The sequence below is a fragment of the Notolepis coatsorum genome (genome assembly GCF_963971535.1).
Source record: "Notolepis coatsorum genome assembly, chromosome: 11".
Classification (NCBI taxonomy): Eukaryota; Metazoa; Chordata; class Actinopteri; order Aulopiformes; family Paralepididae; genus Notolepis; species Notolepis coatsorum.
Genome location: NC_140175.1, coordinates 23,886,796 through 23,908,337, shown reverse-complemented (window position 1 = coordinate 23,908,337; position 21,542 = coordinate 23,886,796). Strand labels below are relative to the sequence as shown.

Below are 21,542 nucleotides of genomic sequence, written 5' to 3'. Positions count from 1 at the left end.
TTTGCATACACACTAAGGAGGAGTATTATGAAACATCCATAATGGAGGATAAATAGTTGAAGTATATTGTTGTAGTAAAGTGGCTCTGTAAAGAACACAAGCACAGGTAAGGTCAACAAACAGTACACAAAGTGGATCTATTTCCTGGTAGTCTCACATAGCCAGACCTCTCTCCACACTATGTTAGCACTGTGCCAACGCAGGAGAAAGGTCTGGCAGAACAATTATCAGTCTGCACTAGCTTCATTTCTCAGATCAGAATCTTCCATTGCGGGCCTAAACTGCACCAAGCTCATCAGAAAACACATAAAATCGTATTCAATTGTTATCTGCTGATAGTCCTTATATTACGAGACCAGTCAATTAATAGTATTGTCATGACTTGTTTGCCATACAATACAATTGTCTTTTAATGATCATCATTACCAACGTGTTTGCAATCGAATACTATGAATTAATTTGAGACCATTTTGTTGATAGGCTCACCCTTTTGTTAATATTTAGATTGCAGACTGTGCCTTTAATACTCTGTTCCACCTTTGAACTTTGTTCTCCCATCTGAGTGTAATCTCAGATTAGGAAGAATTTATCTTTACTTTATGATTGAGCAAGATGATGCATAGTATTTATCTATGCTGTACCATAAAAGTCAATAGTTAATCAACACAAACACATGCAAGAAGGACTGTGGTGCACAGCTGAGCTTCTGTCACAAATTTTAGGAAAAATATACAAGATTTATATAATTTAATGCATCATTGCATTCTACTGCAATCTTTTTACATACGCATTAATTTCACACGCCGACTTCTCTCACTGTTCCAAGTCTAATCTAAAAATGAAACGGTGCCCAACAAACAGCATCATGCATCATACACCATAATCTGTCTTCTAAGACCCCTCAGTATGTCACCATCATACCTAATCGTTCCATCAAAGTATTTACTCCCAATCACAACAACTCTCTTAACCCAGAAGTTCAACTCACCCATAGCTTCATGGGTAGACCAATCAAAGACACCAGGAAGGCCAGGGTCAAGACAAAGTCAAAGACCACTAAAACAGACATCATGCAGCGAGCTGTGGTGTTCGTTCATGTGAGGAGGGGTATGTTTGTGTGAAAGGAGCCAGACATGTACCTTGAGACTGTTGTAGGCCAGATCTGCACTCTCCTGCTCTGACGTAGGGCTCTTTGGATCAGTGCCCTAAAAAGATAGTAAGTGGTTATAAACACAAAAAAGAGAAAAAGAGAAAACATTTCTAAGAATGGCTTAGCATAAGGCAAATGCAGGGTATAAACCAATGACCTTGTAATCCCCGACCTTTAACCCTCAGAGACCCGCCCTCGGGCGACATTACCGTCTTCCAGAAGCTGTAGCGGACTAGAGTGAAGATACTGGTATCCTATGAAACTAGATGACTTAATGACTGAGAAACTGTCATTGTCTGTATTTGTATATTGTGTGAGCTATGAGATACCCTGAATTTCCCCTAGGGCAGTGGGGCCCAACCAGTCGATCGCGATCGACAGGTAGATCGCGGGCTGATTTCAAGTAGATCTCGATTAATAAAATTAATATTTTTTTTTGTTGCTAAATCAACTCTGCCTCTCTTTGTTAACTACAACAAGCAATGCTGTTTGTTATTTAAGATGAGGTCGGACTCGGCACTGACAGATTTGTGTTCATTATGCTGCTTTTATAAAGCCTCAAATGACGGCTTACAATATACAATTTTGGCTGGTAGCTCTCGGCTAGGTGGTAAATTAAAAAGTAGATCTTGGTTCAAAAAAGGTTAGGCACCCCTGCCCTAGGGGATGAATAAAGTATCTATCCATCTATTTTAAGGAATCCATCGCTACCAACCACAGCATGCTAGCTTGTAGGGAAGGGGGCTAAATAATGTTCCGAAATTAGGCTACATGTTGGTGAGGGACAAACTACCATGGCCAAGGGGGTGACCTCTCACCTCAAGATATGAAAATGGGTTCTAGGGGTAGCCACGAGTCTCCCCGTTACTTACAGCACTGTATGCTAATCCCATGCAGTTTTCAAAAGAGAAGATGGAGAATATTGATTAAACATGATTGTTTTTGCATTTGAACACATTGTTTAATTGCAGATATATTAAAAACAACTGTCTTTGTATTGATCTCTCAACATGTGGACTTTTCTTTTGGCTTTCTAGCGCAGGGACCTCTCAGTCTCAACCCTCATCTGTTTTTAACATGCTCCATTTTATCATTTAACTTTGTAATGGTGTGCCATCTTGGCCAGGTCTCCATCAAAAAAGAGATTTTAATCTCAAGGGATTTCCTGGTTAAATAAAGGATCAAACTAAAAGTCCTAAGACATTCAGAGGATGTCGGCTGTCCTATGTATACTGACAATATGGGGGGATTGATTGCCATCCAATCGCCTAAATGCGTTTTTGATACCAAATCACAGCATGCATCTTTCTAAGGGGTTATTTGAGGGCTTTTTGATGTTTATCAATTCTCGAGTGGTCAAAAATGGTTATATTCTGCATCAAATCTGTGTAACAAATGGTATCAACCCAAGAATTGCTGCAACAAGTTATAAGACATGATTGAGCATGGGAATGACTATCATATACTTACATCATGTTCTGAGCCCTTATACAATCTAAACTTTCAAAATTTGAAAACATAATGTTTATTACAGAAAAACAGATCAAGCTTTCAGATGATGTACTGTGTATAGTGTATACCATGTCGTGTAAAAAAAAATCCTTGAGATCTGAGTGGATTGTATTTGATTTGACTTGCAGATTTGTGTCAGAGGAGCCTATTGAGCCAATAAAGCACATCACCGTACCCAGCTAATATTAATTTGGCTGCACAAAACGCTCACCTTGTGCTTGGCAAGCTCCTCCATCTTATCCAGATTGGTTTGCAGTCTCTTCCTCTCCAGCTCCAGCTCTCTAACTCGCTTTTGCAATTTCATGAACAGACTGATGTCCATCGCAGCCTTCTCCACTCCCATCTCCTGCAGAGAGGAACGGGAATGTGTGAGACTGTATGCAAAGTACCAGCCACCGTCAGACAGTGGTGAGACACATCATTCGTGTTTAACAGGTACTCCACCAGGTGTTGAGGGGAAGGGGGGAAAAGGAGGTTGCTCACATCCACCAGCTGAAGGGCGTCCTCTGTGTCCCCCACCTCCGAGGTAGAGATGGAGGGGTAGGTGGAGTCCGACTCCTGGCTGCTCTGGTTGGACGGGTTCCTCCGGTGGCCAGGCTGGAACTGCAGCATCATGGGCAACAACAGGGCATCACTACACGTGTCCTCAGAATATTCCTCCTCCTCCTCTAGGTACTTTACTAATCAAAATGGGCATAGCACTAACATTTTCTATAGGCTGATTTATACACACAAAAAAAGACGAGATCAGAACTAGAGATGATATTCTATAACACTCCTTTTTGTGAGGGAAATCATGCATAAATATAGGCCTACTTCCAGTATAGACGCACAAACCAGGATTAGAACCATAGATGACAATGAATAATCTATTTAATTGATCAAGCCTCTTGGTTATCCGGATTAGAGCCGTACAGTAGTTTATATTGTAGCACTGATCAGGATGGTTGGTTACCTTGGCTAGAGATTAGAGTTTTAGATTATATAGTAGCAGTGATCAGGCTGGTTGGTTAGCTTGGCTAGAGATTAGAGCCTTAAGATTATATAGTAGCAGTGGCCAGGCTGGTTGGTTACCTTGGCTAGAGATTAGAGTTTTAGATTATATAGTAGCAGTGATCAGGCTGGTTGGTTACCTTGGCTAGAGATTAGAGCCTTAGATTATATAGTAGCAGTGGCCAGGCTGGTTGGTTACCTTGGCTAGAGATTAGAGCCTTAGATTATCTAGTAGCACTTGTCAGGTTGGTTGGTTACCTTGGCTAGGGACATCTCTTCCTGTAGGTTGTCATATCTCTGCTCGAGCCGGGAGAACTCCTTGAGAAGGTTTTGGTAGCGCTGCCTCTCTTCGTCCAGCTCTGCCTGCATACGGCCCTGTTTCTGGGTCACACTGCTCTCATGGTCTGAAACACAAAGGACCAGTCACTTATCACACACTATCAAGCTCTTTGGGCACAGAGTCCTTGATGTCTGTGAGTCTATGACATAGGAAATGTTCACTATTTTACTTAGACATGGAAAGTAAAGTAACATATGTACATACTGAACACTTGTGTCTACGTACGTGACTTCTATTTTATACTTGCTATACTTATTTTATTTTATACTTATCCTTTTGTCTAGCACAGTCTCTGCAGCGTAACAGAAAGAAGCATTTTGTATAAAAGTATTCTGTACTTCTGTATGACAACTAATAAAGAAACTTGAAACTTGATTCAAAGTAAGACATTGACATCAGGCAGAACTGAACATGTAAGAATCATTCCTATCTCTTATCTCTATCTCATTCCTATCTCTTACATATGCTGTCCATCTCTTCCACATGGTTAAGCCAACAGTGGCTAGTATTTAATACTAAAATACACTAGAGATGTATACATCATATTTATGTGCTGTAAAGGGCTCTCGTAGTTCCTTTTGGTTGGTTCCTAATAGGCCTCATGTCAAACATTCTATCGTGAGGAGTTATGAGAGAAATTAAGGGGGATCACGGCAGCTAAATTGCACCTGTAAGCACTATACATTAGGACGATTCCCTGGTGTAAATCTCCTAGTTCCAATATGGTTCAACTGGGAGAACATGCTGCTCTTGCAGTATAAGAGAATGTATCATTATAAAATAAGCAGTCCATAAATTGCTACTGTTCTTCCTTGGGGCATTACAAGACCACCCAAATTTAAAAGGTGCTGTAACTAAGTGGTGTTTTTTTTATTAGATTAAATATCTCTACATTCCAACAGCCATCACTGATATAGCGTGTTTGGCCAGTATCCCACTGTATCCAATCAGGAGAGAGAACCCTAGATATTTTACTTATTTCAAGAAATCTTGCCAAGCCAAATTTGCTTACTGCACTGGTAGATTATTTTACTTGTTTCAAGGACTAGTTTATATTTCTTATTTTTGTGAGACCATTTTTGCAGTGTGGAGTTTCCTGATTGGATAAAGTGGGAACTGGATACGAGAAAATCTGAGGGACAGAGACCCATGTTACTGACCAGACACAGTGTAGAGCTATTATTTTAACATGTAGACCACTTATTTTAACAAACAAAAAAATACCCCATACAGCACATTTAAGAGCAATAACCCCTCTCTCCCACTGGTTCAAAATAGAGAGAGAGAGAGTAGTGAAAGTCCGGCAGACAAGGGTCATACACATTACATAAACGCATGACTTTTAAACTGTGATGTGATGAAATGCTTTTCTTTGAGATAACGCACATGGCCACAGACAACAACAAAAGGTACTCAAGAGATAATTATGGATGTAAATAAAGATAACGAGGGGCTAAACAGATAAGGGGTAACCATCCCCACGGAGTGAATGAATACAAATTGGCAGGAGGGTCATGTACAAGACTCTATTGGGTTTGTTGTTGTTTCTAGTTTCTAGGGTCCCTTTCCTAAAAGGCTTGTGCAAAAACACTTAAGATGAAACTATAATGAACTCCCAACACACTATCCTCCTCCAGTCAGAATGTTTAAAGGAACACGTCAACATTATGGGAAATGCGCTTACAGTCTTCTCCAGAGTCGGACAAGAAGACCGATATCAATTTCCTCTCTGTGCGTTCGGTTGCAAGCTAACCTAGTTTAGCACAAATTAATGAAAGCGGATACGGACCACTAGCCTAGCATTTTGGCCAAGAGCTAAGCTAGCTGGCCTGTATCCGCTTCCATTCATTGTGCTAAGCTAGGCTAGCTTGCAACTCTGGAGAAGGCGGTAAAGCACATTTCCTCTAATGTTGATGTGTTCCTTTAAACTATGTGTATAGTGTACAGGTATATTAGTATGAATTATTTCAGACACCGCATTTATAGTTTCAGACACCGAATTTATAGCATTGCAAATAAATACTTTGAAAATCATGTATCTGAATTTCTTTGCTCCGAATTTACCTATGCGAAATAAAAATGCAGTGTTAATAAAACAATTCGAATGCATAATAAAATTCAATTCAACGCCAAAAAAAAAATTTCGATGCATAATTGCGGTGTATATAATTCGATGTCAAAAATTCGATGCATAATTGCGGTGTATGGAATTCGATGTAAAAAACCAACATCCGGGTATCCAGCTGCAGAACCACAGAATCACCACAGCAGCAGCAGGCTGAGGCCCCTCGCTTCCATTGGCTGATTTGGGTCACGTGATTTGGGTCACGTGACCGTCCCACCCAATGGCTGAATTGTAGTATTGCACTGCGGGCATTGGCTGATGCACTGCGGGATTGATTGATTGATTGATTGATTGATTGAAAACTTTATTAACAGATTGCAGAATGGGTACACGTGACCGCCACAGGCCCTGATTGATTGAAAACTTTATTAACAGATTGTAGAATGGGTACAGTGACCGATTGATTGATTGATTGATTGATTGAAAACTTTATTAACAGATTGCAGAATGGGTACAGTGACGTCACAGGCCCGGATTGATTGATTGATTGATTGAAAACTTTATTAACAGATTGCAGAATGGGTACAGTGACGTCACAGGCCCGGATTGATTGATTGATTGATTGATTGAAAACTTTATTAACAGATTGCAGAATGGGTATAGAGGTGTGATAGGTGTGATAGGTGTGAGAGGTGGGATAGGTGTGATAGGTGGGATCGGTGTGATAGGTGTGATAGGTGTGATAGGTGTGAGAGGTGTGATAGGTGTGAGAGGTGTGATAGGTGGGATAGGTGTGAGAGGTGGGATCGGTGTGAGAGGTGTGATAGGTGTGAGAGCTGTGATAGGTGTGAGAGGTGTGATAGGTGTGATAGGTGGGATCGGTGTGATAGGTGTGATAGGTGTGATAGGTGGGATCGGTGTGAGAGGTGTCCGATCACACCTATCACACCTCTCACACCTATCACACCGATCCCACATAGCACACCGATCCCACCTCTCACACCTCTCACACCTATCACACCTATCATACCGATCCCACCTATCACACCTATCACACCGATCACACCTATCACACCTCTCACACCTCTCACACCGATCCCACCTATCCCACCTATCACACCTATCACACCTCTCACACCTATCACACCTCTCACACCTATCACACCGATCACACCTCTATACCCATTCTGCAATCTGTTAATAAAGTTTTCAATCAATCAATCAATCAATCCGGGCCTGTGACGTCACTGTACCCATTCTGCAATCTGTTAATAAAGTTTTCAATCAATCAATCAATCAATCAATCAATCCGGGCCTGTGACGTCACTGTACCCATTCTGCAATCTGTTAATAAAGTTTTCAATCAATCAATCAATCAATCGGTCACTGTACCCATTCTACAATCTGTTAATAATGTTTTCAATCAATCAATCAGGGCCTGTGGCGGTCACGTGTACCCATTCTGCAATCTGTTAATAAAGTTTTCAATCAATCAATCAATCAATCAATCCCGCAGTGCATCAGCCAATGCCCGCAGTGCAATACTCCAATTCAGCCATTGGGTGGGACGGTCACGTGACCCAAATCACGTGACCCAAATCAGCCAATGGAAGCGAGGGGCCTCAGCCTGCTGCTGCTGTGGTGGTTCTGTGGTTCTGCAGCTGGTTACCCGGATGTTTGGTTTTTTACATCGAATTCCATACACCGCAATTATGCATAGAATTTTTGACATCGAATTATATACACCGCAATTATGCATCGAATTTTTTTTTTGGCGTCGAATTTAATTTTATTATGCATTCGAATTGTTTTATTAACACTGCATTTTTATTTCGCATAGGTAAATTCGGAGCAAAGAAATTCAGATACATGATTTTCAAAGTATTTATTTGCAATGCTATAAATTCGGTGTCTGAAACTATAAATGCGGTGTCTGAAATAATTCAGATACAAAAATGCGGTGTCTGAAAAAATTCAGATACATGTTTTCAAAGTTATTATTTTCAATGCTATAAATGCGGTGTCTGATTAAATTCAAATACTTCTGGCACTCATTTGCTTCCATATATTAGACTGGATCATCAAACCTAGTAGGTTTTACATGCTGCTTGGCAAATAATGGCCAGCTTCACAGACCAAGGTAAAAAAAAATAACAGTATCATGTTGCCGCTACGAAATCTGATGCAGTTTCTACCTGTTTCTTGTCCTATATTCAGACAGAAACCGCCCTTGTGTGGGCGAGGAAACCATCCTTCGCCTCGAGGCAAAGGAATAAGACCCACTTGCACGTGTAGTTAACTGGCACACATCTACACATCAATTTGGCACGAGAGGCGCTCACCTTCAGTGCTCTTGGACTGGTTGAGAATCCTCAGGTTCGTCTCCTCCTTGTCATGTTTCAGCATGGAGTTCTCCTTCTCCAGCTCCTCCACTCTCTACAGCGAGATGAAGCAAAAGGGTTTTGTACTAGTGGAGGGAGTTCAGGGACAAGCAGCACAGTTTCTATATTTCACTTGTTATTTTTTTTAAGACCCTTGAAAAACAAAGCGCTTATTGTTTATATTGTTAATTGAGTCAAACAGATAGTTGTGTGTGGTGTGTGTGTGTGTGTGTGTGTGTGTGTGTGTGTGTGTGTGTGTGTGTGTGTGTGCATCTACCCTCGTGATTTCAGGCTGGGTTTGCTGTAGAGCACTGAACAACCCCCTGCATTGTGCTGCAGGTTCAGTTCGGAGTATCATAGTTGAGGCCAAAGACGTATCAAATATCATAGAGACACAGGAAAACCCTGTATCCAGTCTACATTCAGTTCCCATTAGGTCTTAAAAGTCTGTCTTTGGTGAAAAGGCATTTTGCACCCTGGTCCTGGAACAATCTTCAGTCAAAGCTCCACCTTGATCACTTTGTTCCTTTAACTCAGTTCAAACAAATCATTGGCAGATCTTATGCAAGATGTTTCCCGTTTCCAATCTCGACTGACTTGTGGTATAGCGTTACGTCATTTTGATATACGAGACATTTTTACTGTAAGCAATTTATTTGTACCACTTTGTATTTCCTACTTTGCATTTCCACTGCATTGTCTGTTTTATGTGTTGTGGCGTAACCACTGCTGCCATGTTTGACCAGGTCTCCCTTGGAAAAGAGATTGTGAATCTCAATGGAACTTTCCTGGTAAAATAAAAGGCTAAATAGAGGAAATTAAATAAAATAAGAATGACGCTCCTGGATGTCAGTTGATTAGCAAAAATACTAAACATGTATGCATGTTTTATGTACCTATAGTTACTTTTGTTTTCATTTTATTTAATATTTAATATTAGTGATAGGAATATCAATTGCCTATACAAATATCTGGTAAGAGTTGTACAGTATGTATATCCAGTGCCTATGAATCAGAGTAAAATACTGTAGTATATGTATGTATGTTTATGGTTTCTCACTGCTTGTGAATTTAGTGCATATTAATATACACTGTAATATGTAATATAATATTGTACGGTGTATGATTACATATGATTAAGAATATGGTGTGTATAGTCATATGTTTGAGAGAAAGAATGTTGTAACTTTCTGATTTTAACACCACTTGGTTGTTTGGTCTGTAAATGTCTCATCTATTGTCATGTTTATAATATGTTATGTGTTTGACCCCAGGAAGAGTAATAAATCCTAATAAAATCATAAATCATGATAATATCCCCAGGTGTGCGTGGGAACGCAGTACTGTACATCCATGATGAGATGGGTTGATGAAATGAGATCCCTTGCCAATCAATCTAGGCTAAGTTGTGCTGTACATTCACTAAAAGCCCTGCTAACAGTGTCTTCTGCAGCTCCCTGGCACCTCACTACTGTTTATATGCATGTATGTATGTATCCAAAGATCAATGTTCATTCCCGTGGATGGTTAACCATGTGTTTTGAATCAAATTGTTTTTGTTGATAACGAAGATCAACGATACATTTAGGATGATGCACTATAGGTTAGGGCATTTACAAGCTTGTAGTTTCAGCCCTAACCTTTTTGGCCAACTTGTAATTTGATTTGTGTGTTGTTGTTGTTGTTGTTTTTTTACATGCTAAAATGGCTCGAAATAAACGTTACATGGTTGAGTACTTTACACAGCATTTACATTTGATAAATTACTTGTGAAAACCGTGTATATATATATATTAGGGATGTCCGATATTATCGGCCTACCGATATTATCGGCCGATATCGGCATTAAAATGTGATATCGGAAAATATCGGTATCGGTTTTCAATTATTTTTTTTTTTTTTATTTTTTTACATTTCTATAGAAATGATGTCCGATATTATCGGCCTACCGATATTATCGGCCTACCGATATTATCGGCCGATATCTGCATTAAAATGTGATATCGGTTGATATCGGTATCGGAAATTAAGAGTTGGACAATATCGGTATAGGTAAAAAAGCCAATATCGAGCATCCCTAATATATATATATATCCATCTGTCTGTACATACCTGCACAAAATCCTTTTACATATCTGTAGATACTAGATAGATACTATATTTATATCTGTACATATCCCTTACCTACTCTTACTAGTTACGCCGCTGGCCAGTATGACTATTACCATACTCTCTTTATACCTGTATCACTGTACATATTAATATTACAATTCTGTACATACATCTGATCAGCACTACACCAAGTAGTACTAATTTGTAAATTGTATACCCAGTTTAATCACCTGTACATTGTATATTACACTTTACTATTTGCATTATGGTTGGATACTAAACCTCTTTTTGTTATACTGTACTTGTGCTGTATAATAACTATTCATGTTAGTCTAATCTAAAAATGGAAAAGATATAGGCTCTTGTTACTATGCTGGATGGTTCTGGGATGTGACTAGTGGACACTTATTAAGAACGCCATCAAAATAACTTTGAGATATCAGGATTTCTAGTAAGGTAGTAAGTAAGTTGTTGCCGACATGTTTCCATTGTACACTCTTTATACAATAGAGGCCTCTCACAGAATGTCCATGTTTCCTCCATGTTGGAAGAAACAACCGTTGCTATGTGCCAAACTTTGGTTACTATGTGTTGATGAGAAATATATCAACAAAAAAGTAACAATTTGATGTCTTATTACTGGATGTGTTGTAAGTCACAGTGGAACATTAATATGTTTTCCCAGTGTTTTACCTACTCTACCACTGCACAGAAAAAGAACTACACAAACATTCGGTGCAAGGCCTTGATTCTGAAAGACAGCCTTATGAATCAAACAAGCCCCCACTTTCCTCCTCAGTGATTGACAGCTCACCTGCTCCAGTCCTAGCTTCTCAACGCCGTGCTCATCCTCCTGTCTCTTCCTGTGGGCGTGTGTCTCCTGGAGCTCCGCCCTCAGCTTCTCCAGCTCCTCTTGTAGGGAGGTCAGTTGGTTGCCGTCACCTTGGCGAATGCGCACCTGGTGCAGCTCCTTCTGCAGCTTGCCGACCTCAGTGCCCAGGCTGTTGTTGGCGACCGACAGCTGCTCATTCTGGTTCTTATATTCTTTACTCTTAAGGTGGAATGGACACAAAAAGAGCTCTGAAACACTGACTAGAATATTACAACATCACAATAACGTAAAAAAAAATTTCATCCTAGGAATAATCCCTTCGATTTTTGCTAAATGTCGAGACTCCTCAAATTTAAGGAGAGTGTTGTCGCTCAGTAATATTCGTTTGTAACTTGTGTATTTTAGATCAGCTGTTACACATCATATGGCCACCTCCTTAAAATAATGGCTTATGTCATTATTTTCAAGTTTTGAGAAAAAGGTAATAAACTGAACCAAATATATTTATTCATTAAAAATGTATTAAAGGGGACATGTCTTGCTATTCCTTTCACTATTTGGACAACTTTACACAATTCCTGTGAGTCTATGGAACACATCTGTAAAGTTTTTTTCTCCAAAAAATCATGAAGCATCATGAAGCGATGACTTAAGCCATTATTTTAAGAAGGTGACGATATGTAAAAAGTGCTGCGCTCCACTATACCTGGTCATCCATCTTCCTCTGTAGCTGAACAATCTTGTTCTCCATGCCGGTGTTGAGCTTCTTCAGGTGCTCGGCGGAGCGCGCCTCGATCTTGAGCTGCTTGAATTGCCGCTTGGCGCGCATGCACCTGTAGGCACACTGTATGGTGATGGCGGCGTTGCGCGCTCGCCTGAACCTCTTCCTCTGGATCCAGCCGCGCACCGCCTTCTGGATGACCATGGCCTTGTGGTGCAGGAGGAACTGAAACAGAGGAGAGAGAGAGAGAGAGAGAGAAAGAGCGAGAGAGAGAGGGGAATGTAGGAGCCAGACGGGACCATTGAGGGAGGTCTCTACTTCTATTCAGCTGATCACATTCCAAGTTAAAATCTGAGACACTCTGTCTCCAATTCGCTAGTCCAATGACGTAAACACCACACAACATAGCATGAAACAGAGACACCGCTCTGTCCTCGTGGAACATTAGATCCTCGTTAGTGACTGGTAGAATAAGCAGTGATGGAGGAGTGTGGGAAAGTAAATAAAAACAGAAAGTGACAGAGTAAACAAGAGGCGAAGTAGCTGGGAGAAATATGAAAAAATAACATGCATTAGAGAGAGACAGAGAGACACAGAGCGAGAGAGAGAAAGAGAGACAACGAGAGTGAGAGAGAAAAGAACAAGAGAGAGAAACAGAGAGAGACAGAGAGAGCAAGAGACAGAGAAACAGGGAGTGAGAGAAAGTGAGTGAGACAGATAGAGAGAGAGAGACACACACACACACACACACACACACACACACACACACACACACACACACACACACACACACACACACACACACACACACACACACACACACACACACACACACACACACACACACACACACACACACACACACACACACACACACACACACACACACACACACACACACACACACACACACACACAGTAATGTTGTACCTCCTGGTAGATCCTGCGTGTGTACATGCCCTTGGTGTAGGCCTGGATGGTGATCACAGCCTGTCTCACTCTCAGATAGGCCTGTCTGTCTCTCTTCATGCGATACTGTTTCTGACAGATAACGGTGGCGCGGTTTAGACGCAGATACTCCACATACCTGAGACAAAGAGAAAGACAGACCAGATGTAGAAAGACAGTTTATTCTCAACTCACCACTGCAGTGGATGAATATTAAAAAACATTACGGTGTGCTTTTTGCAGTGGTTTTCAAACATAGGTCCCCAGCAGGTGGGGCATACGAGTCACAGGACGAGGGATGAGTAGCCTAACATTCTCATCCAGGTCAAAGGCAGAATATACTGTACAAGTAATACTATATTATTTTCACCATGTGGGCCCTCCTGTTTGAAAAGCACTGTGCCAGTCTTAACCCGTTGTGGTTTCTCATCCTAACCTGCGAGCCAGATATCCACGGCCATATCTCTGCAGGGTGACGGCAGACTTGTGGATCTTGCGGTAGCGCACCCTCTGCAGCCAGCCTCGCACGGTCTTCTGGATCTTAATGCAGGCGGCGCGGAACTTATCGGCCCGCAGCTTCTCCAAGTAGGCCACTTGACCCGCTCGGAAATATATCTTAGTCTTACCAAACTGGAACTTGTCTGGGTCCTGATGTAAGTGAGAAATATACAAATAAAACAATTGTATTACTCAGTTGAATTTGAATAAAAAAATATGTTTATAGGTGTTACACACAACGTCCGACTATTTTTACTACAGTAGGCAGAGTTGCCAAGAGGACGTCTGCTGGGAGGGTATGGAGTTTAGCCTAACAAGCACAACCTCCCGTACAGGTAAGGTGTGCACTGTAGGGCGACAGTCCAGCATGCTGGAATTTGAGCTATGGTACTAATTTACCTTGTGTCTCAATCTGAGCAACACATCTAAACCTAAACCTGAGTGAGTGATTTTGCTAATATTTCACTCAAGCTGTTGGGGCTGGTCCTTAAGGTCCTCAAGCTGTTGGGGCTGGTCCTTAAGGTCCTCAAGCTGTTGGGGCTGGTCCTTAAGGTCCTCAAGCTGTTGGAGCTGGTCCTTAAGGTCCTCAAGCTGTTGGGGCTGGTCCTTAAGGTCCTCAAGTTGTTGGAGCTGGTCCTTAAGGTCCTCAAGCTGTTGGAGCTGGTCCTTAAGGTCCTCAAGCTGTTGGAGCTGTGGTCCTTAAGGTCCTCAAGCTGTTGGAGCTGGTCCTTAATTAAGGTCCTCAAGCTGTTGGGGCTGGTCCTTAAGGTCCTCAAGCTGTTGGGGCTGGTCCTTAAGGTCCTCAAGCTGTTGGGGCTGGTCCTTAATTAAGGTCCTCAAGCTGTTGGGGCTGGTCCTTAAGGTCCTCAAGCTGTTGGAGCTGGTCCTTAAGCTCCTCAAGCTGTTGGAGCTGTGGTCCTTAAGGTCCTCAAGCTGTTGGAGCTGGTCCTTAAGGTCCTCAAGCTGTTGGAGCTGGTCCTTAAGGTCCTCAAGCTGTTGGAGCTGGTCCTTAATGTCCTCAAGATGTTGGGGCTGGTCCTTAAGGTCCTCAAGCTGTTGGAGCTGGTCCTTAAGGTCCTCAAGCTGTTGGGGCTGGTCCTTAAGGTCCTCAAGCTGTTGGAGCTGGTCCTTAAGGTCCTCAAGCTGTTAGAGCTGGTCCTTAATGTCCTCAAGATGTTGGGGCTGGTCCTTAAGGTCCTCCGAGGTTTACTCAGAACAGGGTAAATCTGTATTTTGCTATGGAATGAAGTCCAACAGTCCTTAAAGCTCGAGATGCTCTCTTCCTTGAGCTTGAGTTTAAAACCTTGATCTCCAAATCAAATTTATTTGTAAGGCCCGACAACACACGTTAATGTCCCCATGGGCCGTACACGTCTTCTTTAAACAAGTCAAGAAGAAACATCACAATAAGTCAAGAACAAAACAAGAACACCATAAGGTCCAAAAAAATCACGGTCATCATCACGGGACGTCCAACACTCCGGTCATCACTATGAGACAGCCGGAGACAGGGAGACAGGAGGGCACGCAGAGAGGGTAGCATCCTCCCGGTCTTGTACACTCAACGTAAATGAGGGAAGACTCAGTTGCCTTTCGAGTTTAAATTAAATTAAATTAAATGAGAAATAAAGGCTGGACAGACAACAGAACTCACCAGACTTTCATCTTCTTTGGTGAAAGGCTAAAGGGACGCTGCCTGAATCTAGTTAGACAGGCCAAACAAATGCTGCCTGAATCTAGTTAGACAGGCCAAATGAACACTGCCTGAATCTAGTTAGAGCCAGGCCAAACAACCGCTATCAGAATCTCGTTAGAGCCAGGCCAAACAACCGCTATCAGAATCTCGTTAGAGCCAGGCCAAAGGGAACGCGGAACATAACAAAACATTATACAAAACATTAGCAACCCCCACTCTTTTCATGACAAAAGCAAAGGGGTCTGACTGTAGTAAAATCTGTAATGCTGGTCATCATGTCCTGTCATGTAAAGCCACATAGTTCTAATATATCAAAGTGTTTTTTTTTTTACTTTTTCAAGTCAAAGACCCAAATTATAATATAACATATAAATATTAAATAATATAAAATATAATTTTGTCCTCGTCGTGTGGAGTTGGGAGGACTGCTGATAAAGAATCACACTGCCTACCGAAAACACAAGAGGAAGAACTGCAGGGAAACAAACAAAACAAAAAAAATATTCCTCTGTTTGCTGCCATCACTTCCTCTCCCGTCACATTGGGGGATTTTACTCCTCCTCTCTTCCCTCTTCTCAGTCCCCCGAATAAACTGAGTAGCATAGATGTGTGGCAAGGGGACTGGGTTCCTTCATTGAGCGTTTACCCTCATCATTAGGGCACAAGTATCTAGTGTTTCATCATAAACACAGGCCTGCTTCAATACAGAAGCACAGCTGTGAAAGGAAGAAGTCTCTCACCTTGATCAGGATCTCCAGGAGGTTCCTACACACCAGCTTCTTGTCTCCTCTGGTCATGTCCGACTTCTTCATCAGGACCCGGTACCTGCTGAAGAAGTCTGGGTAGGTCCACCTGGACACAGTACGGTACCGGATGTTGTCAAACTCAAAAGATAATTCCTGTATTTTCCCCCTAAAAGGAGTTGCTTGCTCCTCTGTAATGTATTGTTTTTATGTAGACTGGACGGATGTGAAAGAGGTCGGTGGTATTGAGGAGCGGGAGGATTTGAACATCTGCTGAGGGAAATTCAAAAACGCATTACAGTGCAATACATTAAAAACCTATATCCAAAATTTGTTTGACCATCTATATTTTGAGTATGTACTATGAAACATGTTAATCCTCTTAAATAATAATGTAATGCGGTCAAACAGCGACCTCTAGGTAAAAGATCCCCACTTGGTATTGTTATTTGTTTAAGTTACTTTAACTTTTTTGTTTTGGTCTGACGTGTGGGTTGGAGTTTAGTAACTTATAATACTGTTTATACAAAGCTCTAAGTCAAAACTTGTCCTAACTAATTATTTGTTTTTGAAGGGATCAACAGAAAGCTCAGTCTCGACAAAGGCTGGTGGGTGAAAACACAAGCCGCTGCTGAAACACAAATGACCCTTTTCTCTCCAAAGCCTACTTTCAAATCCTCCAGTTGATGAACACTCTGTGCTGCCACCACTGGTCGCCAAGAGATCGGCACCTTGACCTGACAGGTTAACAGTGATAGTAAAGTGTTTAATTAGCAACCAGTGGTGGCAGCACTGAGCATTTGTCGAGCTTTCACAGAAAACCACAGAAGAGCATCTCAACTGGATGAGATTTGAGCAAAAAGGGCAATTGTATACTGTATTTCAGCTTGTGTTTTCACCCCACCAGTCTTTGTCGAGACTCGGCTTTCTGTTGATCCCTTCAAAAACACAAGTTTTGACTTAATCCTCAGAATCAGCAGCGTTATAGAGCATATATACATACAAAGCTCATCAATAGAGATATAGCAACCCCTCCCCTATAACCACTGAAATCCAATCCACAAACCTGACAAAAACAAAAAGCGCAGTACCATGTTGTTGCTATTTGACGACATTACAGATTCTACCTTTAACCCATCATCAGTTACACAGTTCTGTTTTACTACGATCTTTACAAGCATGTCACACAGGTAAATAAAATTCTCAATTTGAGAATTACAAAATATATATATACTTTAAATATTTTTTTTGGTGTTCAGTGGTGGGGCAGCCCTTTTGTTTATTATGTTTGGATTAAGTATTGACCTTTAATTCTTCTGTAAACTACATTTACATCCTATATTAAATGCCTCACAACTCAGCTGTTATTTTATAGTCCCTAATAATTTGAAAGTTAACGGATTGAAGTGTAAAATCCATTCCTTTTCACAGTGCTCTCTTTGAGAACCGCACTGACTCAGATTGTCTTAGCCTTCTCATGCTCAGTGGCCACTTTCTGTTCTTCTGCGAAGCCTCTGGGAGGCATAACTCTGGAAGAGGTGGAATTACATTTCACCCGCTAAGACCAGGAAGAGAGCTACGGCGGATGAGAAAGCAATAAAAAAACTGACAAAAAGGAAGAATATCACTCCCTGTTTGTGCCCAGAGCAGAAAATAAGTGCCGTACGCTGGATTTCACTTATGACTCACTTATGTCTTATGACAAGCACATTCCAAATCGTATATATCTGTGGTATCACCTCAATCTGCATATCCTAGACAGTTAAAACAGAGGTTTGTGCAGGAGATATTAGAAACGTGTTTTGATTCGATCTCTACGGATTTGAGTACGACCCGAGTGGCAGGTGAAAGAAAACAACATAAAACGCATGGTCACTACAGTTTATCCACTTTTTCTCCTCCTATTTTTCTGTATTTTTCTCCCATCCCAATTTAGTCGTTATGCCAATTCCCCCCTCCCCTTCCTGGTCGTTGCGCGCATGTGCCCCCCACTGGTTGGTCTAGGGAGCCCTGAAGTCTATCAGATGCTCCCTCCGATACATAGGAGACAGCCAGCAGCCTCTTTTCACCCGACAGCGCGGACTCTCATTGGTGAAGTGTAACGCGTGGGAGGGTCACACTACCTTCACCAGTTCCTTCCCTTGCTGTGCAGGCGCCCTGACCGACCTGTAGGAGTTACAATGACCAGGATACCACCCACCGGCTTCCCACCCGCTGACACTGCCAATTGTGTCAGTATGAATGCCGGAGGCACCGCTGACAGCCGGATTCGATACCAGTGTCTCTGCGGTGGTAGACAGACACTTAGTCAGCTGCGCTACCCGGCCGCCCAGAATAAGAATATAATAATATTAAATAGAAGAATAAAATAGAATAAAATACGGTCCGGGATATACATTCTGGCATGTATATACATTTAAAAATCTTAAATATAAACTATACAGCCAAAAATATACAGTAATACAATAAGACTGACTCACCTTGATGGATACCCCGCGGCGCTGATGCGGATGGTCTCCAGAACCCCACATGCTCTCAGCTGTTGCACGGCTCGCCTGGAGTCGAACCTGAGGCACAGAACACACAGGTTCAAGAGCGCGCTCCTCCAAAATGAACGGCAGGTTAGGGAAAAGAGACAGACCGAGGTACAGTCTAGAAGACGATCCCCCCAACCTGATATTCTTCAGTATAGAGCACATTCTACGACGGTCCCCGGGACAAGAGACATGGAGGAGGCTGCGTGGTGGTCAGCGATGTTTGGTAGACGACTGTCCGTCCTTGACCGTCCGCTTCATCAGTGAATCAGCTGCCTGGTCAGTCTTAACAGCAGACATGTGACGGAGATGCCTTATCATTCAATTCACCAATTCACAAGACCTGAAGTCACCCCTTGTACAAAAAAGAACGCATCAAGAAGATGCAAACAGACCTCTCTCTCTCTGTCTCCCAGTCGTATTCCGGAGGTAAATATTGTGTAACCTACCGTGAGGACACAGGTCCTGTAAAAGACACACTGCGTTTCACAGATTGACTCTAATTCTATCACTCGAGTTCAACACTATGACAAACAATGCCACTGACCCATAGCTGCCAGAGAGTTACCTCTCTTGCCGACTAGTTGTTCACAATTTGTAAGTCGCTTTGGATAAAAGTGTCTAAATTACTAAATGCAAATGTAATTTTTGTTCAGTTGTTCTTCACTCTAAAGTCTAATTAAACTCAGTAGCCCATATGTATTTAAATTCTATAAACAGACCTTGTGCGCCTCAAAAGCTGAAATACACAACCATAAAACACACAATGACGGAATCACAAACAAAACTCAGTCAGTATTGACAGTGATGGGAGGAGGCATGGAACATAGATGTATGAATATTTGTTGCCTACTTCTCAGATGAAAAGGTTATCCCACCCACAACCTCGTATTTCTATTAAGGATAATAACACCTCACATAATGTGGCAGGAAACGTCCCATAAAGCTTGGCAATCTGATTAGTTAGACCGGTCACAATGGGTAGCAGCACAGGAACAAAATACATGCTAGTACTATCCACACAAGAGACCTCTTTGTTCTCCATTATTATCCCTGCAGAACATTAAAAGGGACATATTTGAGTCCTCATCAACAAGTTAATATAGGTCTTTGAGGTCCTCTAAACATGTCTTTGAAGTTTTTTTTGCTGGAAAAAAATCCACTCAGATTATGCGTTCTAGCAGCTTCTATAGCCCTCTGTTTCAGTCCTGTTCAACGGGATGTTTCTGCGCCTGTAATGAGCGAGCCACTTTTATCGTACAAATATGGTAATTGTTATACATCTAGCAGTAGTGCACAAGCCTGTACCTTCGAACAAAGTTCAGATCAAACTGTAATTGTAAATGGACTGCATTTATATAGCACTTTTATCCAAAGAGCTTTACAACTTATGCCTCACATTCATCCATTCACTCACACATTCAGACATAGACGGCCAGAGGCAACCATGCAAGGTGCCAACCTGCTCATTGGGAGCAGTTGGGGTTAAGGGGAGCAGTAAGTGCCTTGCTCAAGGACACTTCGACACGCTGCCGGGAGGAGCTGGAATCACATATCAAACTTACCATTACAAATGTTGTCAGAAATATATTTTAGGTTCAACTTTAGGTAGAAATGGGAGTTTTTTTGTAAATTGTTCTCTTCACACACACATACAGTACACGCACACAAACTATGGCAATTGTGGCTGCAATTCTGAATGGATTGTTTCAAGAGAGAGGGTTCTTGTAACAGCTGAACTGCAGAAAAGGCACAATGCACATATTTCTAATTCAAACGGCACTTAATGCAAAACACAGGAAAGGATCATTTTCACAATAGGGCCCCTTTAAGTTAATACAGAAGTCATGGATGTACTCAGAAAGAGATGTGCTGTATGAACAGAGGGTTAACGTGGCTGATATTCAAATTTCTCAAATCATACAGTGTTTGAATTATGGTAACAATATGCAGAAACAAACAAACAAACAAACTAAATCAACATCCGCCCGTAACAGTGTACACCCGTCCATGATGGTTCATTATTTTTATATTTAAATGTGTATATATTATATTATTATTTTAATGACATTTTTCCTGTTCTCTTTATCTTGTGACCTCAGATGTTATTGTCTGTTGATGATCTGTTAATTATTATTACATATATAATATTTTTTATTTGATTTATTCCTTACATTATTTATTATTGTGTTATGGTATGTCTTGTTATATGTTATAATGTGAAATAAAAAAAGATTGGATAAAAAACAGTGTACACCCGTCCAACACAATCAAGAACAGTTGACTCACGAGAAAGCCTCCTTGTCGTCATTAGGCTTGATGCAGCGCACGTAATGAGGGGTCGTGGCGTTCAGGGTCTCCATGAGAAGCTGCAGGGAACTGCGAAACTAAACCACAGATGTTTGATTAGGTGAAGCACTACAAACAAACATACAGAAATGCAAAAAGATGAGAGTTGACACAGCACGACTGAGCTGGAGCTAACCTGGTGTCCCACGGTCTTCCTGTGCTCTTTGTTCGGAGCTTTGGGGACGGGCTTGGCTGGCCGCACGTTCACCCTGGCAGACGACCTGCTAGTGGAAGAGGAGGAACTGCCTTCTTGCTTCTCTTGAAAGAGATCGGCCACTAGCTGGAACTGAGAGGGGGGGGGGGGGGGGGGGGGGGGGGAGTAAAAATAATCACAATATTAATGGTTTATAGGTTTTTGGTGGACCACTCCGTTCAACAGCTTCACTAGCCATTTCACAGCTGGGCAACAGCATTACTTGACGCTATAGTCTATATAAGATGCAAACAAAGGATGTGCGGCGTGTTCAAGTTAATCTCCTTCCACCCCGGAACTGTATTGTCTATTTTTATACTCATTCTAGGTCTGCACTTTATGCATTTATTTTATTTTGATCAGAAACGCATAGATTTTTGGCATAGATTTGAATGCCAAAAATCTATCATAATCGATAAGAAATCTATTATAATAATTTTTTTTATTCATAGATTTTAATGACAGAACTTTTCCG

General features: G+C 41.6%; 1 protein-coding gene across 2 annotated transcripts in view; it reads right to left on the bottom strand.

Annotated features, from left to right (window-relative positions):
* The window catches only part of myo5b (myosin VB), a 134,199-nt gene that overhangs the window by 20,805 nt on the left and 91,852 nt on the right, over window positions 1–21,542 (bottom strand). For both annotated transcript variants that reach the window (XM_084324581.1, XM_084324582.1), the window contains exons 15-27: window positions 21,011–21,160; window positions 20,815–20,912; window positions 18,472–18,558; window positions 15,989–16,100; window positions 13,491–13,702; window positions 13,037–13,193; window positions 12,092–12,331; window positions 11,368–11,604; window positions 8,403–8,496; window positions 3,914–4,059; window positions 3,146–3,265; window positions 2,874–3,008; window positions 1,140–1,205 (exon numbers count right to left, since the gene is read on the bottom strand). In XM_084324581.1, coding sequence (XP_084180707.1) covers window positions 1,140–1,205; window positions 2,874–3,008; window positions 3,146–3,265; window positions 3,914–4,059; window positions 8,403–8,496; window positions 11,368–11,604; window positions 12,092–12,331; window positions 13,037–13,193; window positions 13,491–13,702; window positions 15,989–16,100; window positions 18,472–18,558; window positions 20,815–20,912; window positions 21,011–21,160 — 1,854 coding nt within the window. The remainder of the gene's footprint in view (window positions 1–1,139; window positions 1,206–2,873; window positions 3,009–3,145; window positions 3,266–3,913; window positions 4,060–8,402; window positions 8,497–11,367; window positions 11,605–12,091; window positions 12,332–13,036; window positions 13,194–13,490; window positions 13,703–15,988; window positions 16,101–18,471; window positions 18,559–20,814; window positions 20,913–21,010; window positions 21,161–21,542) is intronic.